Source organism: Panthera onca, chromosome F2, assembly GCF_046562875.1.
Source record: "Panthera onca isolate mPanOnc1 chromosome F2, mPanOnc1 haplotype 2, whole genome shotgun sequence".
In the NCBI taxonomy this organism is placed as follows: Eukaryota; Metazoa; Chordata; class Mammalia; order Carnivora; family Felidae; genus Panthera; species Panthera onca.
The window spans coordinates 17728575-17747126 of record NC_138356.1 but is presented as its reverse complement, the minus strand read 5'-3'; the positions used below and the strand labels follow the sequence as shown (position 1 = coordinate 17747126).

The following is an 18552-nucleotide window of genomic DNA, read 5'->3' as shown; positions in this document are numbered from 1 at the left end:
GCGGAATCTCAAGAAGTGACATAAATGAAGTTTCCATTAGAGAGGAAGAAAAATACAAAGCCTTCAATAGAAAGAGAAGAAAATGAAAGGTCAAAGTTTGGGTCTAGGTTCATTACCTGCCCCCACCCTCAGCACTAGAGACAGTGAAGTAGGAAAATAACATGACTATTTAGTTTGGAAGTGAGGTCTGAGGTGGAGAGGTAAATTGGGGAAACATCAAAACATGCTTTTATCAAAAGAAGTAGGAATGGATACATTCCCAAATTAATGTATTCATCCCAATGTATTTTGTACAGCTAAAAATTCATAAAGGAACGGTACAAAGAGACTGGAACATGTTTCTATGCTGCTGGAATGGTCCATTGGTAAGGGACAGATAGATGAGGCAGAAGAGAGAGGATACTTGAAGGAGCCAGTCTTTGAGCAGGAAAGAAGCATCAGGACCAAAAGCCTTTAACAAGAGGGATACTTTGGGCAGCAACAGGACAGGAGAAAGTGGGCACTAATGCACAGGGCAGGATTTCCCATATGGTAGCATCTCTTTGTTCAATGGAGAGGATAGAATGTTCCAGTTGTCAATTTACTGTCTTTTATCTCCAGATCTATCTGCTCATCTCATTACCTGCTCTGTGATAATGCACCTGAACCATGTAAACATTTCTCTTTTGCCAAGCACATAATATTAAAGTGTATCTGCAGAGGGTGCTGAAGAGAGACTGCAGGAGGAGCTTTGCTTCCTGTTTCAGGTTTGCTCCTCTCAACAGCACATAGCACCTTCCTGTGGGTAGCTTCCCCTAGCAACCCAGAGGGCAGCTTACTTGTCTACCATTCACTGGTCCACAAAGTCTGGAGTGGCCTCCCACCAAATCTGTTCCTTGCTAGGGTCTGCCTCAGCTCAGAGCGGGTGGCAGCTTCATACATGCTATTTCCGTATTCTTTAAAATTTTCTTTTTCTCTTAGGTAATCCCTTAACAGTTAATTCTTTTTTAAAGTATTTATTTATTCACTTAAGTAATGTCTACATCCAACATGGGGCTCAAACTCATGCTCGAGAGTCACATGCTCTTTTGATTGAGACAGCTAGGCGCTCCCACAGTTAATTCTTTATATTAAGCTTTTGCTGTTTATTTCATTTCATTTCATTTCATTTCATTTCATTTCATTCGAGAGGGAGAGAGAGAGTGCTCGTGGGGGCACCCAAGTGGGGAAGGGGCAGAGGGAGAGAATCTTAAGTGGGCTCCATGCCCAGTGCAGAGCCCAATGTGGGGCTCAATCTCACAACCATGAGATCATGATCTGAGCCAAAAAACAAGAGTCAGCCGCCCCTACACTTTTGCTGTGTAAATCACTTTGTGGTTTCTCTTTGTGGTCTCACAAAGGGTCCTGACTCACCTAGTAAGTTACCAGCTAAGAATGGGGGGAGGAGAAAGAGGAAGTTTAGGGAGAAATAGGCTGAAATAGGAGTAAATAAATTTGCCAGACAAGAGTAGGATTTCCATTCCATTGTTTGGATGTATATAATTCATTTTACCAGTCTCTGGACATTTAGGTTGTTACACAACACACACACACGTGCACTAGAGATGGTGCACACAACACACGCACGCACGCACACACAATGTGGAAGTGGATGTATACTCTTCTAATCTGTTTATCTATGCGCTTAGAGACATGGTTCATGAGATTGAGCCCGCATCGGGGTCTCTGCTGTTAGCACAGAGCTTGTTTCAGATCCTCTGTCCCCCTCTCTCTCCGCCCCTCCTGAACTCATGCTCTCTCTCAAAAATAAATAAACATTAAAAAAAAGAAAAAAGGAAAGAATACTGGGGCGCCTGAGTGGCTCACTCGGTTAAGTGTCCGACTTCGGCTCAGGTCATGATCTCACAGTTCGTGGGTTCAAGCCCCGGCCCTGTGCTGACAGCTCAGAGACTGGAGCCTGCTTTGGATTCTGTGTCTCCCTCTCTCTCTCTCTCTCTCTCTCTGCTCCTCCCCTGCTCACCTCTGTCTCTCTCTCAAAAATAAATAAACATTTAAAAAATTTAAAAAAAATAATGGGAAGGGCAATGGCAGGATATGAGGTTTTTGGAGTCTGGATTAGGATGAGTCTTTCAATATTGAGGGGGCTTATTAGATTTCAGCAAAATTCATGACATAATTCATAGAGGCATAGCTCTGAATCTTGGATACAGTCACTTGATGAGCCTGGTTGAGTGATCTGCAGTCCTGAAAAGGGCATATTTATTCTGCTGAGGAATAACTGAGTAGGTCTATGGTTGGGAGGGGGTGGGAGGAAGGACTTTCCAGAAGTTTTGAGTTAGGTAAAGTTCCTTAGACATAACAGCCAAATCCATATAAAAAAAAGAATTAATAAATTGGTTTCCATCAAAATGAAGAATGTCTATTTTTTTTAATGTTTATTTATTTTTGAGAGAGGGAGAGCAAAACTAGGGGAGGGGCAGACAGAGAAAGGCGGATAGAGCATCTAAAGCAGGCTCTGCACTGACAGCAGCAAGCCCATTGTGGGGCTTAATCTCACGAACCATGAGATCGTGACCTGGGCCGAAGTCAAGAGTCCTATGCTTAACCAACTGAGCCACCTAGAAACTTGCTCATAGCAGCTTTATTTGTAATAGCCAAACACTGATACATCCAAATGTCCATCAACGGATCTATGGATACAAGCTGTGGTATATCCATATATGGGAATGCTTCTCAGCACTAAAAAGGAATTAACTATTGTTACATACAATAGCATGGATGAATTTCAAAATAATTATGCTGAATGAAAAGAGCCAACAAAGAGTACATACTATATGATTCCATTTAAGCAAATTATAGAAAAATGCAACTAATCTGTAGCAACAGAAAGTCAGTCAGCAGTTGCCTGGGGATGGGGTTTAAAGGTGGAGCTTTGGGGCATGAAGGAGACATTACAAAGGAGCATGAGGAAATATCTGGGGGTGATGAATATGTCCATTATCTTTTTTCTTTTTTAAGTAGGTCCCAGGCCCAGTGTGGAGCCCAACACGGGGCTTGAACTCACAACCTTGAGATCAAGACCTGAGCTGAGATCCAGAGTTGGATGCTTAACTGACTGAGCCACCAAGCGCTCCTGTTCATTAACTTTAGTGTGATGCTTCACAGGTGTATACATGTCAAAACTTAGAAATTTTTCATCTTAAATATGTGCAATTCTTAGTATGTCAATTACCCTGTGTTAAAAAGCTATTTTTGCTTTTGTGGCAAATTTTGGGGCAGAAGTTGAATATTTGAACCCATTCTTTCTCAGAATTCCCATATCCTTAATCATGCTCCTATAAGGTTATCTCCCTTTGTAGAGTAATTAGAAGAGAGCTCTTTTTTAAAATATTTATTTATTTATTTACTTACTTACTTATCTATCTATCTTAAGTAGTCTCTATGCCCAATGTAGGGCTTGAAGTTATAACCCCAAGATCCAGAGCTGCATGCTCCACCAACTGAGCCAGCCACGTATCCCTAGAAGAGAGCTCTTGAGGTTCACAGCAATATCCCCAAATCTTAAAGTTAAGATTACCTGTTGTGGCAAGAACCGTTGATAGCTCTTTTAATAGCCATTTGCCCTTCTCTTTCTTTTCTACAACAACCTACCTTCTCACAGCACAAGCTGATCATCTCTGGACATGTAACCCAACCATGGTCAATGGCACCTGAAGGGCATTCTTGGTAGTACTTTTCACACAGATTAAAAGAGAAACACCGTGGGGCAACTGGGTGGCTCAGTTGGTTGAGCGCTGGACTCTTGATTTTGGCTCAGGTCATGATCCCACGGTTGTGGAATCGAACCCTGCATCAAGCTCTGTGCTGAGCATGGAGGCTGCTTAAGGTTCTCTCCCTCTTCTTCTCTGCCTCTGTTTATTTAAAACAATAAAAAACTAATAAACTTAAAAAAAAAAAAGAAACACCTGAAAAAAAACTCCTTCCTTCCTGCCTTTGGATGTTTTTATAAGAAGATGTGATGTTTATAGTTGTGGGAGCCTTTTTGCAACTATGAAGGGAAAATCAAGAGTCTCAGAGAAGACCACAAACTCTGACAATGCTGTGCTGCTGAATTAACCAACCCTAGAACCAGCTACCTCTGGGCTTCCTGCAATGTGGGATAATACATTACTCATTTTTTTAAAGCCACTTAGTTGCGATGCAGTTGAAAACATAACATTTATTTAATGAATTATACTACTAATCAATTAAAATAACTGATTTAAGGGGCACCTGGCTGGCTCAGAAGAGCAGGCAACTCAAGGGGCACCTGGGTGGCTCAGTCAGTTAAGCGTCCAACTTTGGCTCATGTCACAATCTCATGGTTCATGGGTTCAAGCTTCCTGTCAGGCTCTGTGCTGGTATCTCAGAGCCTGAAGCCTCCTTTGGATTTTGTGTCCCCTCTCTCTCTGTGCCCGCTCTCTCAAAAATAAATAAACATTTAAAAAATATTTTTAAAAAAGCATGCAACTCTTGATCTTTGAGTCATGAGTTCAAGCCAAATGTTGGGTGTAAAGATTACTTAAATTAAAAAAAAAACCTGCTTTGGGACACCTGGGTTTCTCAATCAGTTAAGCATCCAACTCTAGATTTCAGCTCAGGTCATGATCTCATGGTGTGTGGGATCGAGCCCTGTGTTGGTCAGTGCAGTGCAGTCTGTGCACTGTCAGCACAGAGCCTGCACAGGATTCTCTCTCTCTCTCTCTCTCTCTCTCTCTCTCTCTCAAAATGAATAAATAAACTTTAAAAAAACCCAACTGACTTAAAATTATAATCTGAAAATAGGTGGCTGTGGAGTTTTAGGAACACCTAAATTTTAGTCCCAGAATTTAATTGTATCTAGTTTGAAGAACGTATTAAGTCATTAAAACAGTGGTCCCTTCCATATCCTATCCAGGTCAGGTATCCTTCAGAAGAAGATGCTAATAAGTGCCATGTGAGCAACCCACTGAAGGAAAGGAAAACTAGCAACTTAGGAGGTATCCTGTAAGGAACTGTTGCAGGAGCATCCATGCTGATCTCCAGTTCCTTCTCACATGGCCCTAGACACTGAGAACATGCCTAAAATGTTGCCATAGCATTTATGGGTTCAGCAAAGTCACCCTCCTCTTTCAGTACAACTTTCAGTAATGGTAGCTCCCACACCTCCCCGTCCACTTGTAGGCAAAGGCCTGATGGAGGTGGCTGTCCAGGTCGCAAAATTAGGTTGTAGAAGTTTACATCCAGCCAAGAGTCTGCAATGGCAGGCTGAGGTCCAAGCCACCACCTGACAGAATAAACTGCCCAGTTGGGGTCCCAAACAAAGAATTTTAAACCCCTGCAAAACATTCAGCAAAAACGTTAGAGAGAAATTCTTTGAGAAAGTAAGTATAACCAACAATTTATTTTGCTAAGTTTAGATTTTTTTTTACCATGTTTCCTTGAGGCAAATACATTTGTACTGGATTTTGAATCAGTTTCTTATACTTCCAATTTATAAAGGAAAGATGATGTGCCTTTTACTGATTCAATTGTTTAATTACATGCTTTCACGTGTGTTCTTTCTGGCAACAAGATCATCAGCCTATCTCCTACAGCACTAAGTCTAGTGCTTTGTAGCCAGGACTCAAATAAAATGATTGAAAGAAACAAGAGTAAAAAAACACAAAAATAAAAAATCAATAGCAAATTAGAACATGTTCATAAACAAAGCGGGTAACTGCTTTACGGATGCTTTTTTTAAAATGCTCTATAATTATTATCAACAAAAACAGCAGCAGTAGCTATTGTTATGAGGGAGATATAACAGCTTTTTTTGTGGCAACTGGTTCTTCTATGTGTTTGATGGGGTCGATTCCAGATACCCTTATTCTAAATTGGGATGTCCAATACCACCAGTTTTTTTAAGCACTGAACTACGTGGGGGAGTAGAAGACTAAACAAATATATAGTACTGGGAATGGGAGACCCTTCCTTTTTGGAGTATTTCCCGCTCTTTTGGGTCCATTACAAACTGACAGACTACACGTTTGCATACTCGGTGAAATAGCTCTGGGTGAAGTCCTCATGAGCCTTGAAAGCCTCCAAAAGTTCCCTTCAATATGAACTTACGGTGTAGCACTCCACCGCAGTCGGAGAAACGCAGATCTCAGGGTAGCGCCACCCAGACGTTGAGAACGCATCTCCAACTACCGCCCTGGTGCTTAGCACGGACTCCGCCGCCGGACACACGCTCCCCTGTCGGAGGCGGGGCCAGGGCCCGGAAGGGGCGGGGCCTGGAGCCCCAAAAGCCCAACGGAAGAAGCTGTGCTTTCTTTTCCGCGCGGCTGTCGACGGAGGAGGCCGTGCGAAACTTGGTCGGTCATGCGGACCGGGCGGCAGTGGACCAGTCGCTGGGCCCTTCGAGGTGGGAGTCCTTGCGGTCTTAGTTCAACCTGTTACTACCGGGAACCCGACTCGTTGCCGGAACCCAGGCTCTGCCCTGGGGCCCCCGTGTAAAGGGCCTCCGACCTTGCCGAGCGCAGCCGAGTAAGCTGCATGGCCGCGAGGTCGGCCCGGGAGGCAGCCTTCCCCTTCTGCCACCCAGAGCGTCCTGGGTTATTGGCTCTGTCGCATTTTTTAGTAACCAGCCGCGAGTCTCAACTGACCCTTTTTTTTTAGTAAACGCCCGTTTCGACTGTTCTAAAGTCAAAAATTAATAAAGGGCCTTCTCAGATTGAGGTGGTTTCGAGGCGGCTGGAAGGTATGGCGCGTGGTTTTGGTGTACGCCGGGGCCTCCTTCGGAGCAATTTTGTATCCCCAGCAAAGCCTTGTGTGCATCCTAGACGGTTTTAGGGTCCCTTAGTGGGCGACTTATTTATTCGTAGTACGCAAGCATTTTATAAAAGGGGAAAGGCATTATCTCTAGGATATTAAAGACAACCTTTACTTAACTGTAGTTTGTGATTGGCTTTTAAAATTGTTACCAGTTTAGTAACAGTTCTGGTAGCGACTTAGGACAGTGACTTGTCGCATGTGTTTGTGAATCTTCCTTTGTAAATATCTTCTAAAGACGTGATGTTTTGAAGTTGGGAGAACAATATGTACTGTTTAGAACATCCCTAAGCCATAAATGCCTGCTCTACCCTTAGATGCTTGCATTTATATAGAGATGTGTATTTCTGGACATAATACTGAAGAAACTGGTCAACAGCTGGGAGGCTGGAAGAACGTGTTACCTATTCAAAAACAAGTTATTGGGGCGCCTGGCTGGCTCAGTTGGAGGATCTTGCGGTGGGGGTTGTCAGTTTGAGCTCCACTTTGGATATAGAGATTACTTAAATACTTTAAAATGGTATTAATACCTCATCGATGAAACGGTATAATCCTGTGTCGGGCTTTTTTGTTGTTACCTCCTCCCAAATATGTTGCTGTCACCAGGGCATTTGATGGCTAAAAATAGTTTACATTTGGTATTAGTCATCTTTATTTTGAGGCATAAGTGGCATCAATCCTACTTTTATTGCTAAATACTGGGGGTTTTCAAACCAAATGTTTGGTAAAAATACTGATTAACAGGTAAATCCTGAAGCATAATAAATACGGAGCCCACCACACCATTTAAGAACTGTGATTTTTCTCATTACTCTAGCATCTAATTTTTTACCTATCACATAACTCCTGCCTTCAACCTACCTACCGTCATAACTCCTGAGGTGCCTCTCATCTGGGATTTTGTATCCTGGCTCTTAGCTTTTTGAGCTGAGTGGGAAGGATAGCAGTTTTATTTTTTATTTTTATTTTTTTTAATTTTTTTAATATTTATTTTTTTTCAATATATGAAATTTATTGTCAAATTGGTTTTCATGCAACACCCAGTGCTCATCCCAAAAGGTACCCTCCTGAATACCCATCACCCACCCCCCCATCAACCCTCAGTTTATTCTCAGTTTTTAACAGTCTCTTATGCTTTGGCTCTCTTCCACTCTAACCTCTTTTTTTTTTTCCTTCCCCTCCCCCGTGGGTTTCTGTTAAGTTTCTCAGGATCCACATAAGAGTGAAACCATATGGTATCTGTCTTTCTCTGTATGGCTTATTTCACTTAGCAGAACACTCTCCAATTCCATCCATGTTGCTACAAAGGGCCATATTTCATTCTTTCTCATTGTCACATAGTACTCCATCATGTATATAAACCACAATTTCTTTATCCATTCATCAGTTGATGGACATTTAGGCTCTTTCCATAATTTGGCTATTGTTGAGGGTGCTGCTATAAACATTGGGGTACAAGTGCCCTTATGCATCAGTATTCCTGTATCCCTTGGGTAAATTCCTAGCAGTGCTATTGCTGGGTTATAGGGTGGGTCTATTTTTAATTTTTGAGGAACCTCCACACTGTTTTCCAGAGTGGCTGCACCAATTTGCATTCCCACCAACAGTGCAAGAGGGTTCCTTTTTCTCCGCACCCTCAAAAATATGGAACGCTTCACGAATTTGCGTGTCATCCTTGCGCAGGGGCCTTGCTAATCTCTGTATCGTTCCAATTTTAGTATATGTGCTGCCGAAGCAGGCACAGCAGTTTTATTACAAATATGTATCACTAAACATTCTTGTAGGATTTACACAAATGAGATTATGCATATAGTTGTCAGTAGTTCCCATGAATCTCATTACACTGAAACTTTCCAAGTTGGTATTATTCATAACTAATAGTTTGTGTTCCTAATATTGACGATGTGAAATTATTTCCAGACTTGAAAATGATAAATTGTTTTGCAAGGTACAACATTTGATGTGTCTTCATAAATCATTTCCAGTAGCTGTCTGGTTCAATGATTTACCCTCCTGGGGTGCTGTAAGAGATGATCTGTGGCCCTGGCCATTCTTTGCACTACCTACGTGTGCTTTCAGGCGACCTGGGACTTAATTCTACAAGACTGTCCAATAATGATGTCAACATAATGTATCTGCTCTAAAACTACATTAGATTTGCCATTGTGATGCTTTAGTTGGAGGTCTACACACTTGTTTTTATACATCTAACCTTTAACCTGACTCATCTCATCCTTGTCAAGCTCTGAGACAGAAAAGCAATGGCTAGGTACTCATTAGGACCATCATGTCCTAACATCGATACTGCCACAGTAAAGAACATCCTATATATAGCCACAATTTTTCCTATCCATGCTAATAAACCCATTTCCAGCTTGGAAAGATCATTTATAGAACTATTAGGGCCTCAACAGTCAAAAGTACTAATCTGTTCAAGCCATTACAGAGGTTCTAAATTTTGGGGTTATCTGTTTGGACTACCAAAAAAAGTAGAACTAAGCAGAAAGTACTTCATTCCATGAGAGATGTGTTAAATAACAAAATTATTCCAGTATATGGCCTCAAATGTTAGTAGTTTTTATAAAAAGTTAGATGGGAGTCAGGAAGGTTGTAAGTAAAATGTTTATGGCTCTTGATGAGAATGAAAAAGTCTTACTGGACCATTCCTGCATATAAGATGCCAAACAGATGGCAAGTACAAATGAGAATTCACAATGAAATATTTTGATTTCTAGGTGCAACAGAGCCTATGAGTTGAAGATGAATGAACGTTGTGATGTTTTCCAAAAACATCTGAGGATGGCTGTGATAAAACCACTAGGAGCACAACTGCATGTAATGAGGTACCAAAACTTAATGTTAAACACTGTGCTTTGTTATGTATTTATGGTACTGTCTATGAAAAGCAGTACCAAAAACATTTAGTAGGTTTTTGACCTAGATAGGTTTAGTAACTGGCACAATGATGACTTAAATTACTTTTTGCCGTTTACCCAGCTGAGGGTTTCTTTGAAGAAATAATTTGAAGACTGAGATGCCAGTTATGTATATTGTTTATGTGAATTACTCAAGTATAATGCAATTTTTCATTAAAATGGGTTATATGTTCTTTTCATCATGTAGGTAGCTGCAGATGAATGTCCAAGTCCATAACTGTTGTGGTTAAAAATTCTTCATTGCCTCGGTAAGTAATTCTGGCAATCACAGCTAACAATAATTCAAAAGTATCTGAAACTCCAAAGGGTTAGGGCCATATCCTGTTAAAGTTGCCTGTGTGTGTGTTGTCAGAAGTCTGATTTTCCTTTGATTTTGACTATGGAGTGATTTTCATTGTTGGTTTCTGATTTTTTTCCCCAGAGGCATGCAGTTGGAAGGAAAAATGAAGAATTGGTCAAGAAGACATGAATAAATACTTTATTTAACATTGATCACCTCACAATAAGTTATGTAGAGAACTACATGCTTGAATACTTTTAACTTTTGGGCAGTAAAGTCTGCTATCTTTAAAATATATCGAGTGTTTAAACATCTCCAGTTCCATAATCATTAGTCAGATTTGTTTTTAGCATACTTTAAGAAAGTATGTTCTTTATCAATAAATAAGTATTTGGAATCTCCTAAACACCTTAACGAATTATCCCTTACAAATAAAGATTTCACCTGTGACCTACATAGTTTAAGTTTTAATCTTATTCTTGGCTTTTGCCTTTGAACAAAAAAAATTGTGATCTTAGTACAAACAATAACATGCCATATTAAGGGAAATAGTGACTGGACAGTCCATTCCAACCAGGGCTTAGAATTTATAGAAATTCTAAAGCTAAATTCTTAACTCTGAAGACTTGAACTTAGCTAAATCTTGCTTTTCCCCTGTTGAGTGCTTTTATTTAGGTTATAACTTCATTATGGCAAGTCTAGAATTCTAGAACTATAATATGTAAATTGTTTTTAAAATCTGGCTTTGCTGACTCCATTTCGGCTCAGGTCATGAAATGGAGCCCAGCCCCATGTCCACACTGAGCATGAAGCCTGCTTGGGATTCTCTCCCACACTCTCAAAAAATACATAAAAGCTTAAAAGACAAAAACAAAAAAACTAGCTTTGCATTCTGAAAAAGTAACACAAGTCTCTGAAACTAGTGAATATTCAGTAAATACTGCTGAATGAGTAGGAATGATTTGTCAAAGGCCTATAGAGAGAGCTGTCAACCTTTATGGTTTAGCTCCATAAAGTGCCAGTTTCTAAAGAATCGGCATGGTAGTATCTTATTTTTTTATAATTATTGGGACACCTGGGTGGCTCAACTGCTTTAAGTGTCCAACTTTGGCTCAGGTCAGGATCTCCTGGTATATTCAGGCCCCATTTGGGCCTTGGAGTCTGCTCCAGATTTTGGGTGTCCTTTCTCTGGCCCTCCCTCACTCACACTGTTCTCTCAAAAACATTTAAAAAAAACATTAGACCTTTGAAAAATGAAAAGGATTTGGGGATTTTACAAGTTAAATATATTTTCTCTTTCCCCGCACACACCTTTTCAGAATAGATCTCTTCCCTCCAAAAATGAAGATGGTTTGCAAATTGGGTTTCTTTGCCTTTTGGTGCCTTTCTTGTAACCAGTTAAGTTCAAGGAGCCAATTCTTACCCCTTGATTTGTTATAAATTACTTTTTTTCATTTAACCTGGCTTTAAAAAATGGAAAATTTCCAAGCTTTCCCTGAATTCATAATTAGGGATTCCAAAACTATATAATGGACATAAAAAGTAATGAAGTAGGAAATGTCCTTAAATTGGAGGCTTCTGCTTCTATATGTTGCTGTTATTTACTCCATTTGTCAGGTTCACAGGTGCAAGAAAAATGATTTATTTTTAGGTAAATATTCTCATGTAAACTGTTCTTGCCATCTTGTGACAAGTAGAACTACATAAAAGTGACCGTTTTTAAACATTGCTTAGTTTCCAGATTCTTTTTTTGTTTTTTTAATGTTTATTTATTCTTTGAGAGAATGAGCAGAGGAGGGGCAGAGAGGGAGACACAGAATCTGAAGCAAGCTCTGAACTGTCAACACAGAGCCCAATGCAGGGCTCGAACCCATGAACTGTGAGATCATGACCTGAGCTGAAGTCGGACGCTTAACCAACTGGGCCACCCAGGTCCCCTGACCAGATTTTTAATAATGAGACCTTTTATATTTTTAAGATAGCCTTCTAATGTACTACCATACATAGTATTACCTGAAGCATTACTTCAGAATCACACCTTTCCACTGCTTAAATATGAGTGAAGAAAATGATTTTCCTCAGATTGCCTATTCATCACTAGTGAAAATAGCTGTCCCAGGTCCATACGTGGCAATAAACTGTTGGAGCTGCTGTTGGCATTGATTCAAATAGATATCCCTTTGCTCCAAATATTCTTCATTATACAATTCAAATGGAAATACTGCATTTGGAGCAACACAAAATACAGTGGCCCCTAAGGAAAATGTAAATGAGAAGTCCTTAAAATGCTAAATGTGAAATCACATTTTCAGCAAAATAGTATGAGTTTGTTTTGTTTTATAGAGTGCAAGCTGGGGAAAGGGGCAGAGGGAGAGAGAATCCCAACCGTGCTCTACACTCTGCACAGAGCCTGCTCTGGGTCTTGAGCCCACGACCCTGGGATCATGACCTGAGCTGAAATACAGAATCAGATGATTGGGGCACCTGTGGGATTCAGTTGGTTAAGCATCTGACTCTTCATCTGGGCTCAGGTCATGATCTCATGGTTTATGGAATTGAGCCCCACGTCAGGCTCTGCGCTGACAGCACTGAGCCTGCTTGGGATTCGCTCTCTGCCCCTCCCCCACTCTCTCAAATAAACAAACTTTAAAAAAGTAGGATGCTCAATCTACTGAGCCACCCAGGCCCCCCCAGTAAGAGTTTTTAAATTAAGTTCTGACCTATTTAATAGAATATTTCAATAATCATTTAAAACTGATCTGTTTTTGAGACTCATGAAATAGTTTCAGTATATACACAGACTTACCAGAGCCAAGAAAAAATACTGTGTTTTAAAACATGGAAACTAGAGGGGCACATGGGTGGCTTGGTTTAGTGTCCAGCCTTGGTTCAGGTCGTGATCTCACAGTTCATGAGTTCGAGCCCAGTGTTGGGGTCACTGCTGTCAGTGCAGAGCCCACTTAAAATCCTGTCCCCTCCACCCTCTCTGCCCCTCCCCAGCTCATATTCTCTCTCAAAAATAACATTTTTTTAAGTGTAGAAACTAGAACTTTGTTATCTGTTGACCTAGGCATTAGAGTTTTGAACCTGAATAGTGCTGTGAGGAGGTGGAAGAAGTAGGGAGAGAAGGTATTAGAAGGTAGGGAAACACTTTAATAAAGGTTAAGCGGATGACTGAGGATAAAGACATCATTGTAATCTCAATTATTCAGAACCACTGACAAGAAGACATAAACCTATGGAATTGAATAGCCTGGAAAGAGCCCCTCAAATACATGGTTAAATGATTTATGCTTTAAGAGTGCCAAAACCAATGGGGAAAGGACAGTTTCCAATAAATGGTACTGAAAAAACAATACCCGTAAGAAAAAAAAATGAAGTTGGTCCCTTATATTATAGACCTAAGCATAAGAACTAAGACAAAAACAAAAAATTGGGGAAATGCTTCATGACACTGGATTTGGCAGTGATTTCTAGAATTTATGTAACACTAGATTTCTAGTGTTATAACACTAAAGCACAGGCAACAAGAGGAAATAGATAAGTTAAACCACATCAAAATAAACTGGTGCGTCAAATACTACAATGAAGAGTGAAAAGGCAACCCATGGAATGGGAGAAAATACTTGCAAATTGTATCTGATACAGGATCTACAACTGAACAAGAAAATAACCCAATTCAAAAATCGGCAAAGGAGAAACGGACATTTCTCCAAAGAAGATAGGCACATGAATGATGGTCAACATCACTAATCACTAGGTAAATGGTGTGAAATACCATCTTACACCCATAAGGATGGCTACTATCAAGCAAATGTTGGCAAGGATATGAAGAAAATGTACCCTTGTGCACTGTTGGTGAGAATGTAAAATGATGCAACCCTTATGGAAAACAGTAGCAGTTTATTCAAAAAATTACCTGATCCAGGGATTTCATTTATGGACATATACCCAAAATAATTTAAAACAAGGTCTCAAAGAGGTAAGTAAGCATATACTTATGTTCATAGCATTATTCACAATAGCCAAAGGTGCAAACAATCTAAGGTCCATTGTTGGGTGAATGAATAAACAAAATTGTGTGTGTGTGTGTGTGTGTGTGTGTGTGTGTGTGTACACATACATACAATGGAATAGAATATTCAATCTTGAACAAGAAGGAAATTCTAATGCATGCTACCACATCAATAAACCTTTGGGGACATTATATGAAGTGAAGTGAGCCACAAGATAAACACATATGATTAGACTTATATGAGATACATGGAGAAGTCAAATTTATAAAAATAGAAAGAATGGTGGTTGCCAGGGACTGGAGGAAGGAAGGAGAGATTGGGGAGTTATTGTTTAATGGGTACAGAAAAAAATGAAAGGTTTATAGAGATGGATGGTGGCAACAGTGTGAACGTATTTAACACCACTGAACTATACACTTAAAAATCGTTAAGATGGTAAATGTTACGTATATTTTACCACAACTTAAAAAAAACTTTTTGACTACCACTTTAGGAGTTAAGCTCTTAAATTCTGTTTCATTGTTGATTCATTGAATGAGTACATACATGTGACTGGCCAGGAGTACAGTTGCTAGCCAAGCAGACAGTGCCTACCTTCCTAGAGCCGTCTGTCATCAGTATGCACTTAACATAGTCTCAGACTGCCGTGACTGCTCCCTTTACCATTCCCTTTATCTTACCTGAATCCTTACTGTTCCTTGAGAACACTGCTTTCCCTGTGGCTCTCTAAAGTGAAGCTGCTTTTTCTCAAAACACCACTCATACCTTAGTAACACAAGACAGAGACAGTGACTAACTTGCTGCCCCTTTGCTGCTACCAGACCATTCTTGTCCCTGCTTTCCTCTTAATAAAAATCTCTCCACTGATGCCCAGTGCCATTTGGGCTTACTACTCTTTCTCTTCCTTGGTGAAGTCAACCAGTTCTCAGCACATGGCTCACAATATTCCTCTATTCCCTAATACCTGCCATTCAGTGATTTCCATGTGAATGACCCTCTGAACTCCAGACCTCTCTGGAATTTTTCCTCTACCTCCACCACACATAGGAAAATCACAGGAAACTGACATTACCAAAAACTTACTTCAAAACCATTAGTTCAAATCCCCCTTCCCTCTTACACTTCCAGCTTCTATCCCAAGACCTCCAAATGGCTTCCCCTTCAATTCACTTCCTTCTTTTAACCTATTTAAGAATCTATCCCAAGCCAGTGTCCCCACTCCCTTACCCCTCTGCAACACTCTATCACAGTCACCTATCAAAACCTCAACTCTGCATGAACCCAACAATTTACTTTATGCCTGCACTCAGGCTGTTAGGCAGAAAATCACATAATTGGCATCTCTTGGTTTCACTTTAAATGAATCACAGAAACTTCAAATGGATGCCCACTGACTGCCAGACAACCCTGCTGAGTCTAAGACAAATGTTCTTCTGCCTCCTGCCCCCATGACTATGATATTCCATTCTTCTCTCCTCAAACCTTTTGCTTTTAGCTGATGACCTTGTGTAGAGTGTATGATCAAATGGATACAGATCTGATTCTGTATCCATTTGTCTTCCCTCCTATATAATGAAGTGACTTCTTTCATTAGAGACCAATATTTTCACATGTGCTCTGGATCCCATCCCCTCTCACCTTTTTAAGGATTTTATTCCTTTGATCTTCCCCTAATTCTGTAAAATCTAATCTTAAACTGTCTTGTTTCTATAACTACACTTGATTTTCTTACTACATTGTAGCTGCAGCTTCTCATTCTCCTCTGTTTGTTCCCCCTCCTCAACCCCATTTCTAAATATTGGAATTCTTCAAGGGCAGTCCTGGAGTTCTCTGTATAGTCTCAATCTAGGTAATTTCAGGTAATTTCATCCATTCCATGGCTATGAGTACCATCTTTGGGCTGATGGTTCCCAAATTAAATTTCTAAATTAGAACCCTCACCTAACTCCAGATTCTTGTATCAATCTAAAGGTATCTCTGTAGGATGTCTCAAACATATCTATCTATAATTTGGTTTTTCTCCCAACCCTTTTTCTCTTTGTTCCCAGTTGTGGTAAATGGCATCATGGTCCACTCAGTTGCTCAAGGCAGAAAATTGGGAGTTTTCTTTAATTCTTCCCTATGCCCTCTGCCCCAACTTCTAAATCTAGTTCATGAGCACAACCTATTGTTTTTTGCATCCAAGAAAAATGTCCCTGAGTAGAGATCAATTTCTTGCTATGTTTTTTTCTTCTTTTTTTTCTTGTTTCCAATTTCCTGCTATAACTGAAATAACACTTAAGGAGCTCTTTTTTTTTTTTTTTTTTTTTTTGCATTTATTTATTTTTGAGAGAGAGAGAGAGAGAGAGAGAGAGAGAGACAGAGCATGAGCAAGGGAGGGGCAAAGAGAAAGGGAGACAGAATCTAAAGCAGGCTCCAGGCTCTGAGCTGTCAACACAGTGCCCCACGTGGGGCTGGAACCCACAAACTGAGATCATGACCTGAGCTGAAGTCAGATGCTTAACTGACTGAGCCACCCAGGTGCTCCAACATTTAAGGATCTCTTAACATTGTTTTGTTTAAGACTTAAAAATCAAGATACCTAACTGAAATTCATTATGAAAACAAAAAATAACTAAAGGAAAAAAAATCTTCATTTAGTTTTATATTCCTCAACAGATGCTTTCTTAAATACTTCACGAAAGTCTTGACAAAATAGTTACCAAGTGAAAATAGCCATATTCTACCATGGGGGTCCTTAATAATAAATAGTATAGTTTCTAAATTCAAAGACACAAATTTTTGTCTTCTTATTGAAATCTATATTTTAATTTTGATAGCATGTCATAATAAAATTGGCAGAATTTTTTTGTTGTGGTACATAAAAAAATGTGTGTTAGATTTTATCAAGTATGCTTTTAAATACAAATAATAAGAATGTAAAAGATATGGGCGCCTAGCAGCCTCAGTCGGTAGAGTATGTGATTCTTGATCTCTGGGTGTAAGTTTGAGCCCCATATTGGGTGTAGAGATTACTTTAAAAAATAAAACCTGATTATTTTTAAAAAATAAAATCTGGTGGGAATGCAAGCTGGTGCAGCCACTCTGGGAAACAGTATGGAGGTTCCTCAAAAAACTAAAAATAGAACTACCCTACGACACAGCAATTGTACTACTAAGCATTTATCCACAGGATACAGGTGTGCTGTTTTGAAAGGACACATGCACCCCCATGTTTATAGCAGTACTATCAACAATAGCCAAAGGATGGAAAGGGTCCAAATGTCCATCGATGGATGAATGGATAAAGAAGGTATGGTGTATATATATATACACACACATACACACACACACACACACATACACACACACACACACACACACACACACACAATGGAGTATTACTCGGCAATCAAAAAGAATAAAACCTTGCCATTTCCAACTATGTGGATGGAACTGGAGGGTATTATGCTAAGTGAAATTAGAGAAAGACAAAAATCATATGACTTCACTCATATGAGGACTTTTTTTTTTTTTTTAATTTTTTTTTTTTTCAACGTTTTTTATTTATTTTTGGGACAGAGAGAGACAGAGCATAAACGGGGGAGGGGCAGAGAGAGAGGGAGACACAGAATCAGAAACAGGCTCCAGGCTCCGAGCCATCAGCCCAGAGCCCGACGCGGGGCTCGAACTCACGGACCGCGAGATCGTGACCTGGCTGAAGTCGGACGCTTAACCGACTGCGCCACCCAGGCGCCCCCATATGAGGACTTTAAGAGCAAAACAGATGAACATAAGGGAAGGGAAACAAAAATAATATAAAAACAGGGAGAGGGACAAAACAGAAGAGACTCATAAATATGGGGAACAAACTAAGGATTACTGGAGGGGTTGTAGGAGGGGGGATGGGCTACATGGGTAAGGAGCATTAAGGAATCTACTCCTGAAATCATTGTTGTACTGTATGCTAATTTGGATGTAAATTTTAAAAAATAAAAAATAAAATTAAAAAAAAATCTGGGGTGCCTGCGTGGCTCAGTCAGTGTCCAACTTTGGCTCAGGTCATGATCTCTTGGTTCATGAATTCAAGCTCCACAACAGGCTCTCTCCTGTCAGCAGGGAGCTTGCTTCAGATCTTCTGTCCCCTCTCTGCCCCTCCCCACCCATCAAAAATAAATAAACATTTAAAAAAATAAAAAATAAAAACAATAAAATCTCTAAAAAAGGAAGCCTGTAAAAGATAAAGCCAATTAAAAATAAAAATATTTTTGTATCCTTCCTGTTATTTAGTATTGGTTGGGAATCAATGTCTTTCTCTTTTGGTGCATAAAACTAACATGGGATGGTAACTAACTTTTTCTGGGGGTAATGAACCTATAAGACATACTTCATAAAACTTACCATTCATCTCTCTAAGCAAAAAAGGTGTCAAGCACATACATGTAAATATTTTCATATAATTTAGAGATTCACAAGTCCCGAGAACTCTAAGTATCCATGAATCCCAGGTTAATAATGTTTGATTTTGACA

At 39.9% G+C, this 18552-nt stretch overlaps 1 protein-coding gene and 2 non-coding genes across 3 annotated transcripts in view; 1 reads left to right on the top strand and 2 right to left on the bottom strand.

The window, feature by feature from the left end:
* Positions 1-8448: 8448 nt before the first annotated feature.
* LOC132664907 (U6 spliceosomal RNA) lies at positions 8449-8552 on the bottom strand. Its single transcript, XR_009603899.1, has one exon. It is a non-coding gene; the product is annotated as a U6 spliceosomal RNA (small nuclear RNA).
* Positions 8553-9763: 1211 nt separating this feature from the next.
* LOC132664890 (small nucleolar RNA SNORD87) lies at positions 9764-9852 on the top strand. Its single transcript, XR_009603891.1, has one exon. It is a non-coding gene; the product is annotated as a small nucleolar RNA SNORD87 (small nucleolar RNA).
* Positions 9853-10593: 741 nt separating this feature from the next.
* The window catches only part of MCMDC2 (minichromosome maintenance domain containing 2), a 39836-nt gene continuing 31877 nt past the window's right edge, over positions 10594-18552 (bottom strand). Inside the window, exon 14 of the mRNA XM_060610666.3 lies at positions 10594-12280. Coding sequence (XP_060466649.3) covers positions 12114-12280 — 167 coding nt within the window. The 3' untranslated portion in view covers positions 10594-12113. The remainder of the gene's footprint in view (positions 12281-18552) is intronic.